This window comes from Rhynchophorus ferrugineus, unplaced genomic scaffold, assembly GCF_030347505.1.
Source record: "Rhynchophorus ferrugineus isolate W39M unplaced genomic scaffold, kcgeb_rfMv2 rfM7, whole genome shotgun sequence".
NCBI classification, from domain to species: domain Eukaryota; kingdom Metazoa; phylum Arthropoda; class Insecta; order Coleoptera; family Curculionidae; genus Rhynchophorus; species Rhynchophorus ferrugineus.
Genome location: NW_027472586.1, coordinates 28,891,945 through 28,908,966, shown reverse-complemented (window position 1 = coordinate 28,908,966; position 17,022 = coordinate 28,891,945). Strand labels below are relative to the sequence as shown.

General features: G+C 31.5%; 1 protein-coding gene across 1 annotated transcript in view; it reads left to right on the top strand.

Annotated features, from left to right (window-relative positions):
• The window catches only part of Stacl (SH3 and cysteine-rich domain-containing protein), a 455,842-nt gene that overhangs the window by 126,305 nt on the left and 312,515 nt on the right, over nucleotides 1-17,022 (top strand). Inside the window, exons 10-14 of the mRNA XM_076410623.1 lie at nucleotides 5,250-5,300; nucleotides 7,290-7,396; nucleotides 10,046-10,092; nucleotides 10,306-10,319; nucleotides 10,374-10,470. Of these exons, the coding sequence (XP_076266738.1) occupies nucleotides 5,250-5,300; nucleotides 7,290-7,396; nucleotides 10,046-10,092; nucleotides 10,306-10,319; nucleotides 10,374-10,470 (316 nt within the window). The remainder of the gene's footprint in view (nucleotides 1-5,249; nucleotides 5,301-7,289; nucleotides 7,397-10,045; nucleotides 10,093-10,305; nucleotides 10,320-10,373; nucleotides 10,471-17,022) is intronic.

Below are 17,022 nucleotides of genomic sequence, written 5' to 3'. Positions count from 1 at the left end.
ATAACGCTGGCAAATGCTTGACCGAAACGCCGTTTCTTTTCATCTCCCGACTCTTGACACAATTTAATTAAAGATAAATTACGTAAATATATCGGGAACGATGTTTGGGAGCGATAACGTTCAAGCGGTATCCTGGGGGAATCGGTGGAATATTTTCGACGATCTACGATTTTAGATCGGGCCCGAATTAAATACAGCCCCGTGGAACTGGATGGACCCAATTCATTCAGACATGTTTTACGCGTTTAATCCATCAAATTGATTTGAATCGTTAAGGTAATAGGTGCCTATTTATGTATATCTTTATAGGAAATTCTTATGGACAATAAAATAATTTATAATATGTGTGTGAACCCTTCCATGTTTTTTTTAATATTTTAAAGTCTCCTTTTACCATCTATGGGTTTATCTGAACTAGGTCTAAAAGTTAACGTGCGCTCCGAACCACGTAATCATCATTAAACCTACTGACTGGCGGAGTGACCAACTTCCCAGAAAATCATCCCAGAAGACATCCGGTCTTACCCAGCCTGGTTACTGGCGGGACTGGGATCATTTTCCTTCTCGGATTTTACATTCTTGTCTAGAACAAAAATAAATAGTAGCACATATATATATATATATATATATATATATATATATATATATATATACGCAATTTATGGCAAACAATACAAAAATATTAATATAATTTGGTGTCATATACACAAAATAGAATTACGTACAGAACAAATTTAATTTTGTGCTCCTACCGACTTCAATCTAATCAGTTTTAGGTAGACATTAAGCTTTGTTGTCTGTCTGTTCGTCCAGAAATATCCATAAAACTTAGCTCATAATATTGACATTTCGTTTTTTTCTGCTAACTATATTGGTTAGAATTATATTTGTATAATAGAAGTAGCGAAAGTACAAAAGTAGTAGATCAGACCTGAGCCTATAAATATCAAATCATATAAAATATCTTCTTTAAGTCCAATATGTCAACATGCACCTACACCAAGTTCAAAGGTTGGCAACGCCGCTGGATTGGTACCATGCGTTTCCAGGATATAAAAGACCACCACGACGACGTCTCGCTCTTTTTTCTTTTCTTTATCCCCTTGTAACAGTACCACTTCCTCAACGTTACCTTACTTCCTTCACCTTAACCTAATATCCCGTCCATTTCCTTATATATCATCCCGTCGACCACATGTATCAGTTTAATTCGAAATAAACAAGTATTTCTTGAACCAGTGTTTTTAGTTCTCGTGCAAATTCCTTCCAAAAATAGTAGTGAGTGTTCAGACAAACAATCGCATCGACAGCCACACATTTCGACCGACCGACTAGACGAACATTCCTACAACTCCCAAAAGACTTATTTAAAAGTTTAAGTTAGCGTTTCGTGTTGTTATTTGCAGTTTGTGAACTTCTTACTCAGTGGCGGACAGGAACAGGATATAACAGGAACATAGTTAGTCCTGCTCTATCAACTGAGCGTGAAGACATAATTATTCGTTCAATTAAACTAGAATGCAAAAGTCTGTATATTGTGGATACATAGGTGATGTCTGTGGAGATTACTTTAAAATTATAGCTGGCCATTAGAAGGATCACATTTAATGTTTGGTTTAAGACCACAAAATAAGCAATTTATACTAAAAATTACTGAGTGTTTCTAAAATTTCATTTGTTTCAAGTTTGTTTCATTATTCAAACATAGACTTATATTTTTAATAATAAATAGCTACCATTGTGGTAATTAGCGTTGGGATTTATCGACTGAACAGGACTATCGACTGTTTAGTAATTGACTACTTTTTAATATCGACTGTTTCAGTCGCTGTTTTTGGTTCGACTGATTAAACTTGTTCTTACCAGTCTCTATTTAAGTCAACTGTTTCCAGTCGCTATTTTCGGTCCGACTGATTTTGTTACTATGTACTATCGATTGTTTCAGTCGTGTACTTTTAGTTAGTATTTTTGGTTCTACTTTTTTCGTTTCATTCGACTGATTTTTAACGTTCTGGCTCTATCGTCTTAGCTGCGACTTTGACAAAAATGAAAAAAAATACGATTTTTTGGTAGTTTACTTACAAATAACAATATATTGTATATTAATATAGCAGCATATTGGAAAGATATTTTTCAAGATTGTTAATGTAATAGCAAAAGATTAAAATTGTGAATGATAAATAGTAGAATACTTTTGACTGTTTTTATGGCAATAATAGGTAATATTTCGATTACTCTCTCGATTTTTGTTAAAAAATATTTCCATTCAATAACAAATAAAGAATGTACTTTACTTAAAAAAGCTCTGGTAGTTATTGTGTGATCATTTTTAATTATGTTTATTGTATTGTCTATTTATTATAGTATGTTATTTAAAAATAGCAATTAACATGTTAAAATACGATAAAACATTTGTGGGGTATTATTCCATTCCTTTTTACAGATCCACAGAACATTTAAATATAAAACTAATTCTACTTCGTTTAAAATGAAATTATTAATTGCATGTTAATAGTATTCAGTAAATATTTCTTTCCTTTTCTTTTCTTTTGTTGGTACGTGAAGAAATATGTACCGTCTCGCTTATACTACCGTTGGAAAACATAAGAACATGTAAAATCAACTGCCTCAAGCAATTATCTCCGTCCTTTCCTCTCTCACAATTTATACAGGAAAGAGTTCGTACATCTTCGTCTGACATCACGAAAAATAAAGTGGAACCCTACATTTGGCTGAAAATTATAATTACTATTTTTAGTCGCTAGTTGTTTGACTATTGACTGTTTCTACTATTTTCACTCGATAGTTCTCCACGCTAGTAGTAATATATCTGTATTTTATTATAAGTTTATATCCCAACGTAAAATGTTCTTTAAAAAATAGAACACAAAACAACATTATATATGTAGGCCGCTACAATTTATGTTAAAATAAGAAATAGAGATATAAGAAATGTTCCTTTTATCAAGACCTGTTATTTTGTATCAAAATCCATTTGCAGCCTAGTGTTTAGTCTTAAAAGGCTAAAGTTAATTAAAATATGTAACGTAATCATAGCTCAGGTAAAAATAGTTAAAACCTGTTATTTTACTTCTAGTTTGAAGTAGAGCTCAATTTTCTCTACTAGTTTATTATTAAGGCCTTAGGCAAAGTCCTTTAAATAGAATATAAACGTTATATCAAGGGTATACTATTTTGTTTACTAAACAATATTTATAAATAAAACAATTATTATATATTTACTTGTTTATTCATTTATTACAGTTGAAAACAGTTATTATCACTTGTTTAAAATAATCTTGCAAGAATTCTTAAATAAAAGACTTGATTTTTATTCATTTAACAATAATTATTTTGTAACCTTCGAAATAGAGCCTATTTCTGTATTATATATTTTGCTCATCGCCAAATATGAATTCTACTTCCAATATTCTGTGGAATGAAAAACTGCTTCACATTAGGTAATTATATTATACCACTATATAGATCTGCCAAGACACTTGACTTCAGAAAGGACCACTATCATTCTAGAAAGGAACACCACTATAGATAGGGGTTTTATTATTATTGAGTTCCAACTAAGAACGAAGTTAGGAATTAATATAACTTGGTATTAAAAACCGCTTAATTTATAATCAAGTCTATACCGCATAGTGGCTGATCTCTATATAATTGAGCATCTCTCAGTAGCCTACGAAACATTTAACAAATGAGCATTGATAATGGTTCTGGGAACCTTTAAATTTAGTCTTGTGGCATCATATTTATTCTGAAGGCTTGCAAATAGAATATGAGAAGCAGGTTTTGAGAAATTATTCCTTTAATTTCTATTTCAAAATCAATTATAATGTATTGGAATAAGTTCCGCAGTTCATTACGGTTTCTTAATAAGCTCTCCACACTTCCACCAACATCTAGTATTCTCTCTGTTTATATATTTGTAATAAAGAAGCTTAAATGAAAGCCTCCAAAATTATTCTAAAACCTAGCTTATATGCCTCAACTCTCCAAACTTCTTTCAGACTATTGACTAAATAGTGGGTAGTTCTTGATATAGTCTGGCTATCTCCGGATAAAACTGCATCACCTGGATCCTCAACGCATATATAAGAGCACACAGAAAAATTAATTGAAAGATAATTTCGCCATATATGCTATTACAAATAGCAAACTAATCCGAAATATGTTATATTACAAACAACTTTTCCCATTTATAGGTTATAAGATAGAGAGTCGGGTACAACTTGATTGTTGCCTGTTGGAAGGTTATAACAAGATTTTGTTTATCAAGAAGGGTTTCTTATCTTCTCTCATTTTGTAGGCAGACCGGCAGACTTCGTACTGCTTCAATCGATAAATAAAAGACCTAATAATCTGTAATTAATAAAAAAAATGCTCGGTATGAATGAAATTTTATTACTATTTTCGATCAATTACACATTATGTTTCATACTTAAAAAAACAGAGTTTTCCTGAAATACTGGCTATTTGTAAGGTTTCAATTAAATATTTACAGAAACACACAGTTATGATACAGTTTGTTAATCAATTTAAAGCTTTCTGATAAACTATATTTTTTGTTTTGCTTGGTGGTGCGTTAATAAACAACGAAACAGAGAAACTCCAAGTTGATTCCGCAAACTTCCAACGACTGATCTTGATATTTACTTAACCAGACATACTGGAAATTGTGAACGCTTAAACTCGAATGATAAATCCGTTCGAATTATCTGTATACGCGGGATCAAGACATCCTTTTTATTTTCCCCTTATGATTGTTGCCTTCATCATCATTTTCACAGCCAGTCTTGTTCCATTGCACAGTCGAGGTTGACCGCGAATCCTCGACATTTTCCTTCCTGACCATTTTCTAAATGGACTGCCAAATGGACTACTGTAGGCTGTCGTTCATGGATCGCAAATGAAAAGATACGCCAAATTGCTTCGTTGCTACTTACATAGCGACCCATCTGGTACTGTGATATTTCGTCATTTGCATTGGCTATAGCGAAGACGGCCATATCGCTACCTTGGTTAACATATTTACATATGTCGACTTCATAGAGTTACAATATTCCACATTGATGTGAGTCTCAAAAGCTTTGGATAATATTAGCGAGTATGGCACGATCCAACGATTGTCACATCAACATTTTGTCCTTTTACCTTCACAACTACCGATCACCCATTGTTCGCAACTGATCGTCTACGATACAATAGGTATCCATCATTTCCCGTTATGGTTTCAGCGATCAAGTCTTTTGGGTATCGTTTGGAACACTTGCCGTCAACCATACAGGGTGAATTGTAGTTGAAAGCTCCACAAGGTCCATGTATCATGTGTTTGGTAACTACTGCATGCAATTTTGGGTCTACTGTGGGAAAGTGGGCATGAAATTGTCCTGTATAATATGTGTAGCGCCAAATGATGTCATTTGGAAACAGCTGTTATATTTCTGAATGTTGGCCAAGAAGAGCTTAGAATTATTTCCAATCCCAGAAATTAAAGAGCGTAAAGGATCTGGTGGTAGAACCAATTGTGGTCATTCTACCTTGCCTCCAGCACAACATTAAATATCGATTAATATTAATATTATAATATTAATTAATAATCGATTGCCATATCATAGTGAAATGCAGCTCGTTCCAATACCACAGGAGCACTGTGTCTGCGACACTGTATGTGCACGAACTCGTTGGATTCTAAAGCCTATCTACTTCATTGTCACTCTCTAAAGAACGCAATTCTGATATAGCAATACGACTATTTTCTTGATCTGTCTCTCTCTGGTCATCAGTGCGGTTATCACGTGAGGTACTTCTTAGCACATTTGATTGACTACGACGACCTAAGTCAGGTCGTCTTCTCCTCGGCAGTGAGAAAAGTTCTCGCGCACTTAGCAGAAAATTGTCACTATCACAAAAAAACAACAAAAAAGAGCACATAATCTGAAATGTCACTATTGCAAAGGATCACCGAAGTTAAGAAATTTCTCGGGCACGTAGATTGTCGGATTCGAAAAAAAAAAACAACAAAATTGTTGTTTTTATTTAATTTCGAGCATTTTCATATCTATTCACCTTTGAAACCTTCCCTGGGCTTCCACAAGTAATTCAAGACCGAATATATCCAAATCGGTCCAACCGTTCTCGAGTTTTAGCTGGACTAACGAACAACTGTTCATTTATATATATATATATATATATATATATATATATATATATATATATATATATATATATATATATATATATATATATATATATATATATATCGATAGTAGTAGATATATCAAGTCGATTGTTGGAAAATGTAAAAAAAAACAAAATTTTAAATGTTTTTCCGATAACGTATTATGGGAACCTGGTACTAATTTTTGCTTTATTATTAGAACATTTTCGCTCCACTGCAATTTTAGGTTTGATTTATTAACCCGATTAACGAATGACCATTTTCAAGCCTAAACTGATTGTTCCATAATGAAACATACGATTATAATGCGTTTCCATTTGCCAGTCACATTTTTTTTCCAAATTACCTACCAATACAATGCCGAATCCAACGTTTCATAATTTAGTATTTCGACCGGGTGTATCCAGAAATAGAATTTGAATTATAAATCAAATATTAACAGAAACAATGGTAACGGCGATATGGATTTCGTTCTACTTTTCGTTGCCGTCTGACGGGGGAAAAATGTTTTTCGATATCTACGTAGAATACGTTACATGTCAAAGAATAATCAAGCGAGAATGACACCAATTTTGTCAAAAGTAATATAGATAATGCCTGTTTGTTCGCTCGTAACACACATCAAAATAGATATGAACGAAACAACAATAAAATATAAAAGTTTTATTACCGGTAAATGATTTGAGAATTTTAACATTATTCAACGTATTTTAACAAAATAATAAATTATAATATATGATAATTATAGAATGTCTTTTTGTAACTCGATTGAATTCTAATTTAATTCTGTTAATTCTTGTTACTTTTCTCTTATGAAATGATGATGATGTCTTTTCTTAACTGTAAATAGTTACTTCGAACTGGAAATAATAATTTTAAAAAAATTCAAAAACATAATGTTGATGGTAATAGTTTTTATACACAACCTTGTTAATTTTGTCTTCTGACGCACAAATATATAATATTGATTATTTTCTATATTTTAAATCAAGAAGCGTGTGCTTGATGCTTACCAATAAAGGAATAATACAATTAGGAATGACAACGCTCAATGTACAACTCATTTAATCAAGAGTTGGAACGCGGAATCTAATAGGATTCTGAGGCATTGAGAGAAACCGTTCAAAGACTTCATTTAAATCAGCGACAAAAATATACCTACTATGCTCATGAAAGTAGTAAATTATCGAACTGGTGGAGATGGTGATGACGATAACGGTTCTTAGATGTTCGAGAACGGCTCCTGGTTTAGCTGGAATATTTTTATCATTAACGATTTTGGTATCAATTCACTAGATTGGACTTGCAGGAACTTTAGGAGTTTTAACGATAGCCAAAATGGTGCAGCAAAGCAAATTAACCAACGTATAATGGTACACAAAAAGTCTTTGGAGATATAAACAAACGTAGACATTTCACCGCTGCAATTTCAATAAGTGTTTAAAATAAATTAATGGGTCTGGTAAGAGAGCAGTTTTAACAAAGAATTATATGAATATCGTTATATGTTATATATAATAAGGTTATATATTATATATATAACATATATATTATATGTTATTATATGAATTAACAATGAATATAGTAGCTCTATTGGTTGTACCAATGGCCCAAATCTCATTTGGCGCTCCACAATATAGGGGTTTCATTTTTAAACTTAATATAATTTTTTTTATTAGTTACACCTTACATTAGATATGCTTAATACAATCTTAAGTTGCAAATTAATGTATTACTAATCCATCAGTATGTATTTCCCAAATAAAATAAAACTAAACTACTCAAGCTAATGTTAAGAATACACTTATACACTTGTTTAATTCATGTGGTTTGATTCGCTAATCTTCTGATTTCCTGCATGTTGCCCAATAACTGTATTGCTTGCAAGTTGCTGTGATTTAGGTGACATGGTCCATGTTTTAAGGTGAAATCTTGGATCACTTCGTCTATCCATTTGATTTCGAGGTCATCGTGCGACTCTTCGTTGGTTACGTAAAGATAAGCATTTATTATAAACATTTTCAAGGTGTTATTATTAGTGAACCCCAGGCTGTATCTTTTACAGTAAAGTCCCCTACAATAATAAACCTTAGACCTTAGACTAGAGCTCCTATATTTATTTCAGCACCGTTCTTTTCAATGCTAACTATCGTAGCTTGTATTTTTTCTTATTCGATCTCATCTTGTTGGAATTGCTATATATTTTGTTTTATAATTATAGCTGCTCTGCCTTGAGCACGGCTCGCTAGGATGTACTGTCCAATATGCATCATAACCACGTATTTTAGTGCTTTTTGTATTTTAATTGCATATGGCCTAGCAGAGTTTTGATCTTTGTCGAGTTGTCTTAATCGTTGTACAACTCTCATTTTATTTGGCTGAACTTCTTTGATTTTCTTCTGGTACCCCATAGGCCCTTTATAATTTTAAAATTAAAGGCCTTGCAATGTGGACACACAACGTCCGTTGGTCCAATAGCAACGGTTTTTTGCAATAACTCAACCTATAAACCAACAAAAAAAACCCACTTAACTAGCTCAAAACTGGATTAACGTTCAGATCGGTTTTTTGCTTGATAGGTACCGACCGATACTGTGATGCTTTTAAACGACATTTGTGAAACTGTCACTGTTAACTGCGAAATTTAAACACTAACTGTTCTTAAATCTTTATATCGGTTAGAACCTTGTATCGAGTATTCAAAAACCTTAAGAAAAATATACATTAAATGGGTAAGTTCAGTCTCAAGTTACGGCGCCAGTAAAGGAAATAGGGATTTATTTTTTAAGAAACAATACCTAGTGTGTATGGTAATTTGTTCAATTACATATTATATCAGATACTATTGTTCTGTTGTACTTGCATCAATATACCAATAGAAAGAGTGTAGGATAAAGACATCCGCAAGTATTACCCAAATTAAAATAAAATTAGAGTACTTTAACTAAAGTTAAGTTTAAACACCGTACAATTTCATGCGATTTAGTTAACTCTTTCTATCTATTTTCTAATTTTCTGTGGTTTGCTCAATAGCTATATTATTTCTAAATTCTTGTGACTTAGTAACCTTATTTCATATTTTGAGATGATTTTTAAATCATAAATACATTTCGAGAGCATCATGTAATTATTCGTCGGTTATCTGAAAATATACATTGGTAATTAATCGAAAATCTTTGTTTTGACAAACCAAGGCCAAATAGGCTTTATAATAGGCTGATTGACCAATCTCTTTAAATTTAAGTTGGACTATTTTTTCAACTAACCAATACAGTTCATTGACTTGTTTAATGTGATGTTGTTTATGGTAACGAGTGAAAGCTAATGTCATAACAACAGTGAAAATTTGAATGAATCCATTTTCAATTTTAAAATCGCTACTTAAAGGAAACAAAATCTGGCGTTTTAGAAACGAACGAATAATTATGAGTGATGAAAATCACATACGAAAATAATAATCATGCTATACAATCATGGTCGACGCCTGGAGAAGCTTCAGCAAGGGTTATAAAGTTGCTATCGATTTGGTTCGCACTTGCCTTACTGCCCAGAACGTTGGCAATCTCTCGTTAATTAGTATTTGAAATTTATATGAATAAATTCCCTTTGAAAACGTTATATGAATTTAGTCAAACCATATATATATATATTGAACTGGGAAGAGGAATCAGACATTTTGAATACAGGTGGTGAGAAAAATGTAGTTGTGCGTTATCCCAATTAAAATATTTTAATTCACGGTTGTTTGTGCAGACTATTAATCTTTGAATGTCCAGCTTAAAAGTATTCATTAAATGACGATTTTCTTTTGCTTATTTCCTTACCATCTCTCATTCTTTCTCTTTTCCGCAGTAGTATGTTTATCATCTGCAGCAAGCGATACTTTATAATCTCCAGAAGTAATTCAAAATATTAAAGCTTCGAAAATGGAAATTGTATATTGTTTAAACTTCAGAAAATTAACACATATATAAAAAAATAAAAAACTAATTATAAAATAATAATTAATATTAATTGTCAAACTTATTAACAGTATTTGCAAATTACTAATAAGTTTCCCTTTAAATTTGTTAACGTTACGAATGGTAATTCAATATAATTTTCAATTTCAGATAGAAGACTAGAGGTGAACAAACCGAAAGGACTTGTGCTGCGAAGAGATCGGTACTGAATCTTGCCGAATATGAGCGAGGGTGCGCTCAAAGATCTGATCCATCCATCTTACAACGAACATCTCAAGTCGCATAATGCCGTCTCGTTCAAACTCGTCAAAACAGGTGAGTTTGGTAGTTTCAGCTACTCTCTAAGTCGATTGATAATTATAATAAGTCCGCTGATAACTTTTAATTGTGTTGTATTTGAATCTTAGTTTAAACATTCATAAGCGCATCAAATCCGAAATAATCACTTTAAATTAAAACTTAACCAAAGCCGATCAATATGTAATGTAAGTATTTATTAGCAGTAATAAATTACTGTGACAATATTCAAGTAAAATTTATCATTTATTAAATTTATAAAAAGATACGAGGGGGAATTAAATATAAACGTAATTTTCCGATCTAGAGGATTGGATACTCAAGTGTTCTTATAACTGGTTTATGAGGGGGGATACCGGCGTGGGTAGCAGCTATGCGCAGTATTATATATCAAAAATCATCGTGGTCCGGTAGATTGACTAGACTTCGCTTGCGCCCACGTCCCCAGTGTTAGAAATATTTGAATATTCTCAGTATTGCTTGGGATGTTATGATGCAAATTTCTGATATCGGCATAGTGTAAGTCTTCGAAGCATAAAATATGCTCTGTATTAGTTATTAACATAAAGAGTAATGTTCATAAGTTTTATATTAAGCTATATATACCATACATATGTATATGTAGTAAAAATGACTTAAATTAATTTACGAAGCATTTAGAGGAGGTAAAAAGGAAAATACAGCATCATACTAAATGTTTTATTATATTCATTTATATATTTTAAAATTTAATATTAATTTTAAATTATAAATTAGAGGATATAAAACAATGAACCTTAACTATGCCATAAACTATTTACTAAATTACCACATATTTGAATATACAAAACTTTAAATATATTATATATAAATAAAATTCATAATATACAAATAAAATTAGCAAGTTTCTTGTAGACACAGCCTTTACACTTCTCACACTAATTACCAATTAATTACAATACAATAAAAGTTGCAATAGAAAATTTCCAAAAAAAAGTTGCAAAAAAAACACCACCATAATTAATGAAATCAAGGACTCAAGTACCCAAAAATTCAATTATGTTAATATTTTGTGTTTTATTTTGGTATATATGTATATATATATATATATATATATATATATATATATATATATATATATATATATATATATATATATATATATATATATATACCGCTCAAATATTTTCTTTTATTTCTGCTTAGGTCTGCTTCTCTTCTTTGATATTTTGGCAGATTACTTTTCCTTATCAACAAATGATACAGCTGTAGCAACACTTTTCTAAACAGCTATCTTTTCAGGATTAATGGTTGCAATATTTTCCTGCACTTCTGCAAAGCCTATAACTTGGACGATTAATTGAAATTACTTAAATATATAATTCCCCATTACCATGTCAAAATTCAATTGCCGAATATTATTCTGGGATTCTTATTGGGCACTTGTATTTGCTTCAATATTAAGTTTTTTAATAAAAAAAACTTATATACACAGTCTTAAATTAATTTTTTGCCTGTAACCCTTCTTGACTTATCGGACACCACCTAAAATTCATTCGTAAGATAATAATCACATCGATAGTTTTATGTAAAATACTACCTTGATGATAACTCCTTATACAGTGGTACATAAGCTTCTTGACTTCTTGTTTTCTTTGGAATTCTTTAAGCAATATTTTTTTTCTTTATCGTCCTGTGGCTTCCAACTTTCGTAGCCTTACAATTTCTTAAAATATAGATTAGATTGTTTAACATCTATGTTATGGATCCGACAAAGATGCTGCCGAAATTCAGTATGTATGGATACTAAAATCATTAAATTGGAGACACAGAGAAGGCAGATGATCTTTCTTGTTATCGGCATTAGTTGTGCAGCAAGCTCATGGTGGAATCTGTCTTTCTCTTACTACCAAGTATGTCATATTACAAACTTGACATATTAATTTACTTCCACTGCAAAATTTAAGTCATTTAAGTAATTCATCCTATTTGTAACAATTGAAACTAAAACTACTTTTGACTCTTCATATTTGTAATCCTGTTATAACGCTGAAATTTTAAACTAAAAGGCCTTCTTTTTAAATAAAAAGGATCATCACAATATAACTTTAAAAATGCTATATCAGACGCATTAGTAGTTAAACAAATAAATGCCCAATGTTTAATCAAACCAATAGGGCATATCGCCATTTCTTTTGAGAAACGCTTGGCTTGCAATGCCATGCAGTGTTGCCAATTCTAAGGGCAAGATTATATATTTTACTAAATACTAAAAAAACATATCTAATCTATTTTTTTTTCAAAACCAAATATGAAAGTTAATGTCAGAAAGTCTAGTTAAATATATTATTCTTTTAAAATAAAATACATCTATAAAGCAAATAGCCTAGCTGCAAATTAGGCAACATCGACTATTAGGATTTCGACTAGCGGCCAGTAGATTGCGCCGACGAATATACGAATAGTTGGAAGTCTGGTTAGTGGAATATCTGGACCACGATGATTTTTAATAACTAAATTTTAATTACAGCCATGACTGAACGCGAGGTCCCTTTGTCTGTTGCATAACGCATCATCATAAAGATTTAAACCAACGGAGACGTTAAACCATCGGAGATTTTCACTCGTTCCTCGAAACAAAATGCATTTATTTTGTTCAAAATTGGCTTTTCTCATCAACGTAACCTCCATAAAGAGCCACACAATAATTCCAGCGTAGATCTAACATTTAAATACCACTTTTGAAGAACGATTTATCTTTTGCTTCAAAAATAGGTCTGTCCCCACTTGCTGTCCACTGCGATGACAATCGTTTTGATTGAGCTAAGTGAAGTTACGTTTGAACATGGCCAAACACTGCTCAGAATCCTCAACACGTCCTTTTGATATATTTTCGATGTTAGCTAAGTCACGCAACTTCACTATTCGATCATTCAAAACGATTTTGTGGATTTTTTAAAATGTTTTATGGTGTTACCACCTCATTTGGACGTCCACTATGTTCCGCATTATCATCGGTGTCTCTAGGGCCACGGTTGAAGTTTGCAAGTCAACATTTTATTATTGCTTCTGATGGAGCGGAGTCCTTATAATACTTTTTAAGCCATTGCTTCGCTTGAATGCTAATTTTTTTCTATCAAGAAGCAGTGTAAAATTAAAACACGAGATTTTGCAAGACGTAAACAAATGGCGTTATGTTTTATTCAGAATATTCCATGTTATTAAAATTTGGCAGCCCATTTCTTAAAATAAACGAAATTTAAGTATTTGTCTAAAAATAAAATATACAATGGCTACTTGATTTGATATCTTCATCTAAAAAAATGTTGTGTCTCAAAGAACTTACATACAGCTTAGAAGCTTTTTACATGAGAAAGGTTTTACGTTAATAATTGTGAATTTTTTACTTGAGTCGGACCTACTGTTTAACCACCTCAGATACCCTTCCAGAAGACATCTGGACTTACCCAGCCTAGTTCGTGGAGTGACTGGGATGGTTGTTCTTTGACAAATTTTACACTGTTGCCTAGGGAAATTTTAAGTTGTAATTACAAACATAAACTACATCCATGTCCTGGCGGGATTCAGACCCCATTTTATTACTAACTACCTGCTATTTGTGTATTTATAGTAACAATATATTAACTGATAAATAATATAGAGAATAGTTTCAGGATTTGCGTGATTTTAGTGAAAACAAAACACCAAGACAAAAAATTAGAAGCAATTTGCTTTGGGTACAGGTTTATCTATTATATTTAATAGAAGTTGAATGTTACTTCTTTGGGTTCAATAGTAACAGCCAGCGATGGATAACATGTGTTTATTTATTTTGTCACGCAAACGTTCGGATTTAACTGTACCACCACTCAATATTTTACTAGCATATATTCAAGTTTCTTTTAGTCACAAAACTACAGAAATAGTCCATGTTTTTCAAGATTATAACTTTATAATTAACAACTCGACCAAACAGAGTTGATATCAACGAGTCAGTTGACGATACAAAAGAGCAAAATTGAACTTTTACCACTACTACTACTCAATATTTTATTAGCATATATTCAAGTTTCTTTTAATCACAAAACTACAGAAATAGTCCATGTTTTTCAAGATTATACCTTTATAATTAACAACTCGACCAAACAGAGTTGATATCAACGAGTCAGTTGACGATACAAAAGAGCAAAATTGAACTTTTACCACTACTACTACTCAATATTTTATTAGCATATATTCAAGTTTCTTTTAATCACAAAACTACAGAAATAGTCCATGTTTTTCAAGATTATACCTTTATAATTAACAACTCGACCAAACAGAGTTGATATCAACGAGTCAGTTGACGATACAAAAGAGCAAAATTGAACTTTTACCACTACTACTACTCAATATTTTATTAGCATATATTCAAGTTTCTTTTAATCACAAAACTACAGAAATAGTCCATGTTTTTCAAAATTATACCTTTATAATTAACAACTCGACCAAACAGAGTTGATATCAACGAGTCAGTTGACGATACAAAAGAGCAAAATTGAACTTTTACCACTACTACTACTCAATATTTTATTAGCATATATTCAAGTTTCTTTTAATCACAAAACTACAGAAATAGTCCATGTTTTTCAAGATTATACCTTTATAATTAACAACTCGACCAAACAGAGTTGATATCAACGAGTCAGGTGACGATACAAAGGAGCAAAATGGAACTTTTAAAACAATGCTTTATTATTAACTACTCCGAACTTATTAGAAAGCATTTCCTTCTGTTAGCCGTCCCAAAATCCCTATTAAAACTTCTATAAGTGGCATTAAAATTTAAAATAAGTAGAGGTACGAGTTTAAAGGCATTAAAAACGAAATAAAATTATATATTACAAGCTTATATCTTTATAAAAGTGAAGAAATATTTAATGAATTAATTGTACGTGGTAATTAAGACCGTAATTATATTAATTAAATAACACAAAAACATTGCAAAATATAAATATAAATTGCTCTTTCAGTTTAGTTCCTAACTATCTTAACCTGTAGAAAATGAGTTTCGTTGTGTCCATTACTGTTAAATTAACTTTTAAATACATGTAAAAGCTCTAGACTAAAGTATTAACTTTAGTCTTGCCTATTACAGCTTGGAAGACCCACTTAGCGAACAAAAGCTAAATATGAAAATTAAATAATTATAATAAAATCAAGTTATACAAGAAACTTAATTTTAATAATACTTTTTTCCATAGTACATAGTAAATTATTATTTTCCATTAAAGAATATTTTGAGGTCCGAGAAGAATCACACGAAGTTAAATCTGGTCAATATGTTCTTTTTAGATAAAAAATGTGTAAGCAGTTCCCACTTTTTTATGTGTTTTTATGTGAAGCTAATGCGTTATATATCTTGAGGGAAAGTACGTCTTATAGGTGTTATATAATAAATTAACATTCTCTGATATTATTTAGAAAAATTTCTATTACAATATAAATTTATAATAGGGTTTCAATATAATTATAATTATTTCAAATAGTTTTTCATACATCGACATTATATTTAAACTAAAATCACTGACTATATGAATATTATCTCAAATGTTAAGTCTCTGTATAGCACATACCCGAAAGTCTAACAACATCTTTCATAGTCGATACCACAGTGTTGAAAAGAAAAACACTATGAATAGATTGGGTGGTGCTAAATCTTATTTTAATCAAATTATGTTAAATGTTAATGTTATGCAAAAGATATAATATCGTAAGGTTTAAAGGTTATCAAACTTTAAGGGCTGCTCTTCCTACTGTTGCGATAGTCACGGGTTCGAATCCTGCTGGGGCATAGTCTGTCAATTATGTTTGTGATTGTTTAATATTTGTGATTCGTCTAGGCAAGAGTGTAAAACCCAACAAGGAAAATGATCCCAGTAATGTCAGTAACCAGGTTGAGTAAGACCGGATGGCTGCTGGGATGATTTCTAAAATAGTTCACTCGCCAGTCGGTAGGCTTAAGCCGAGGACCGTTGTTCGGAGCGTTCGGAAGCGTAGGTCCAGTCACTAAAAAATCCAAGAGTTTGACGTGACTAAAATCAATAGAACTTAGAATATTTTATTGGCACTTTTAAGTATTTCGTCCTTATTTAAATAAAGTAAATTGATATATACTTATTTCAAAATGCATGTGTGAGTATAGAAACCCAAACATATACTTTAGAGTCTCCTTTTTACCAACTATTCAAGTACAAATTTGTATCGAATAAAGCAGTACTGGTGCGTTAAAATATTTGGAGTGGTAATTTTGAACACTAAAACTAATCACATGCGGGTTCTTTATACTTCACCATCTTCAATTTTAATGACTAGCGAACCCATCAATAATAGAACCAATATAGTTTCTCCTATAGCTGTCAAGCTATTTTGTACGGCGTAAATAACGGCAAATTCAAATCTTGAGTAAGTATTGAGTCATTTAAAATAAGACTTTATTATATTCTTCTACATTATGTATAAATGAATTTCTCTATTTTTCTATTTTATAGACAGACTAGCGACCCGCCCCGGCTTCGCACGGGTGCAATGCTGATACTAAATTAAATACAC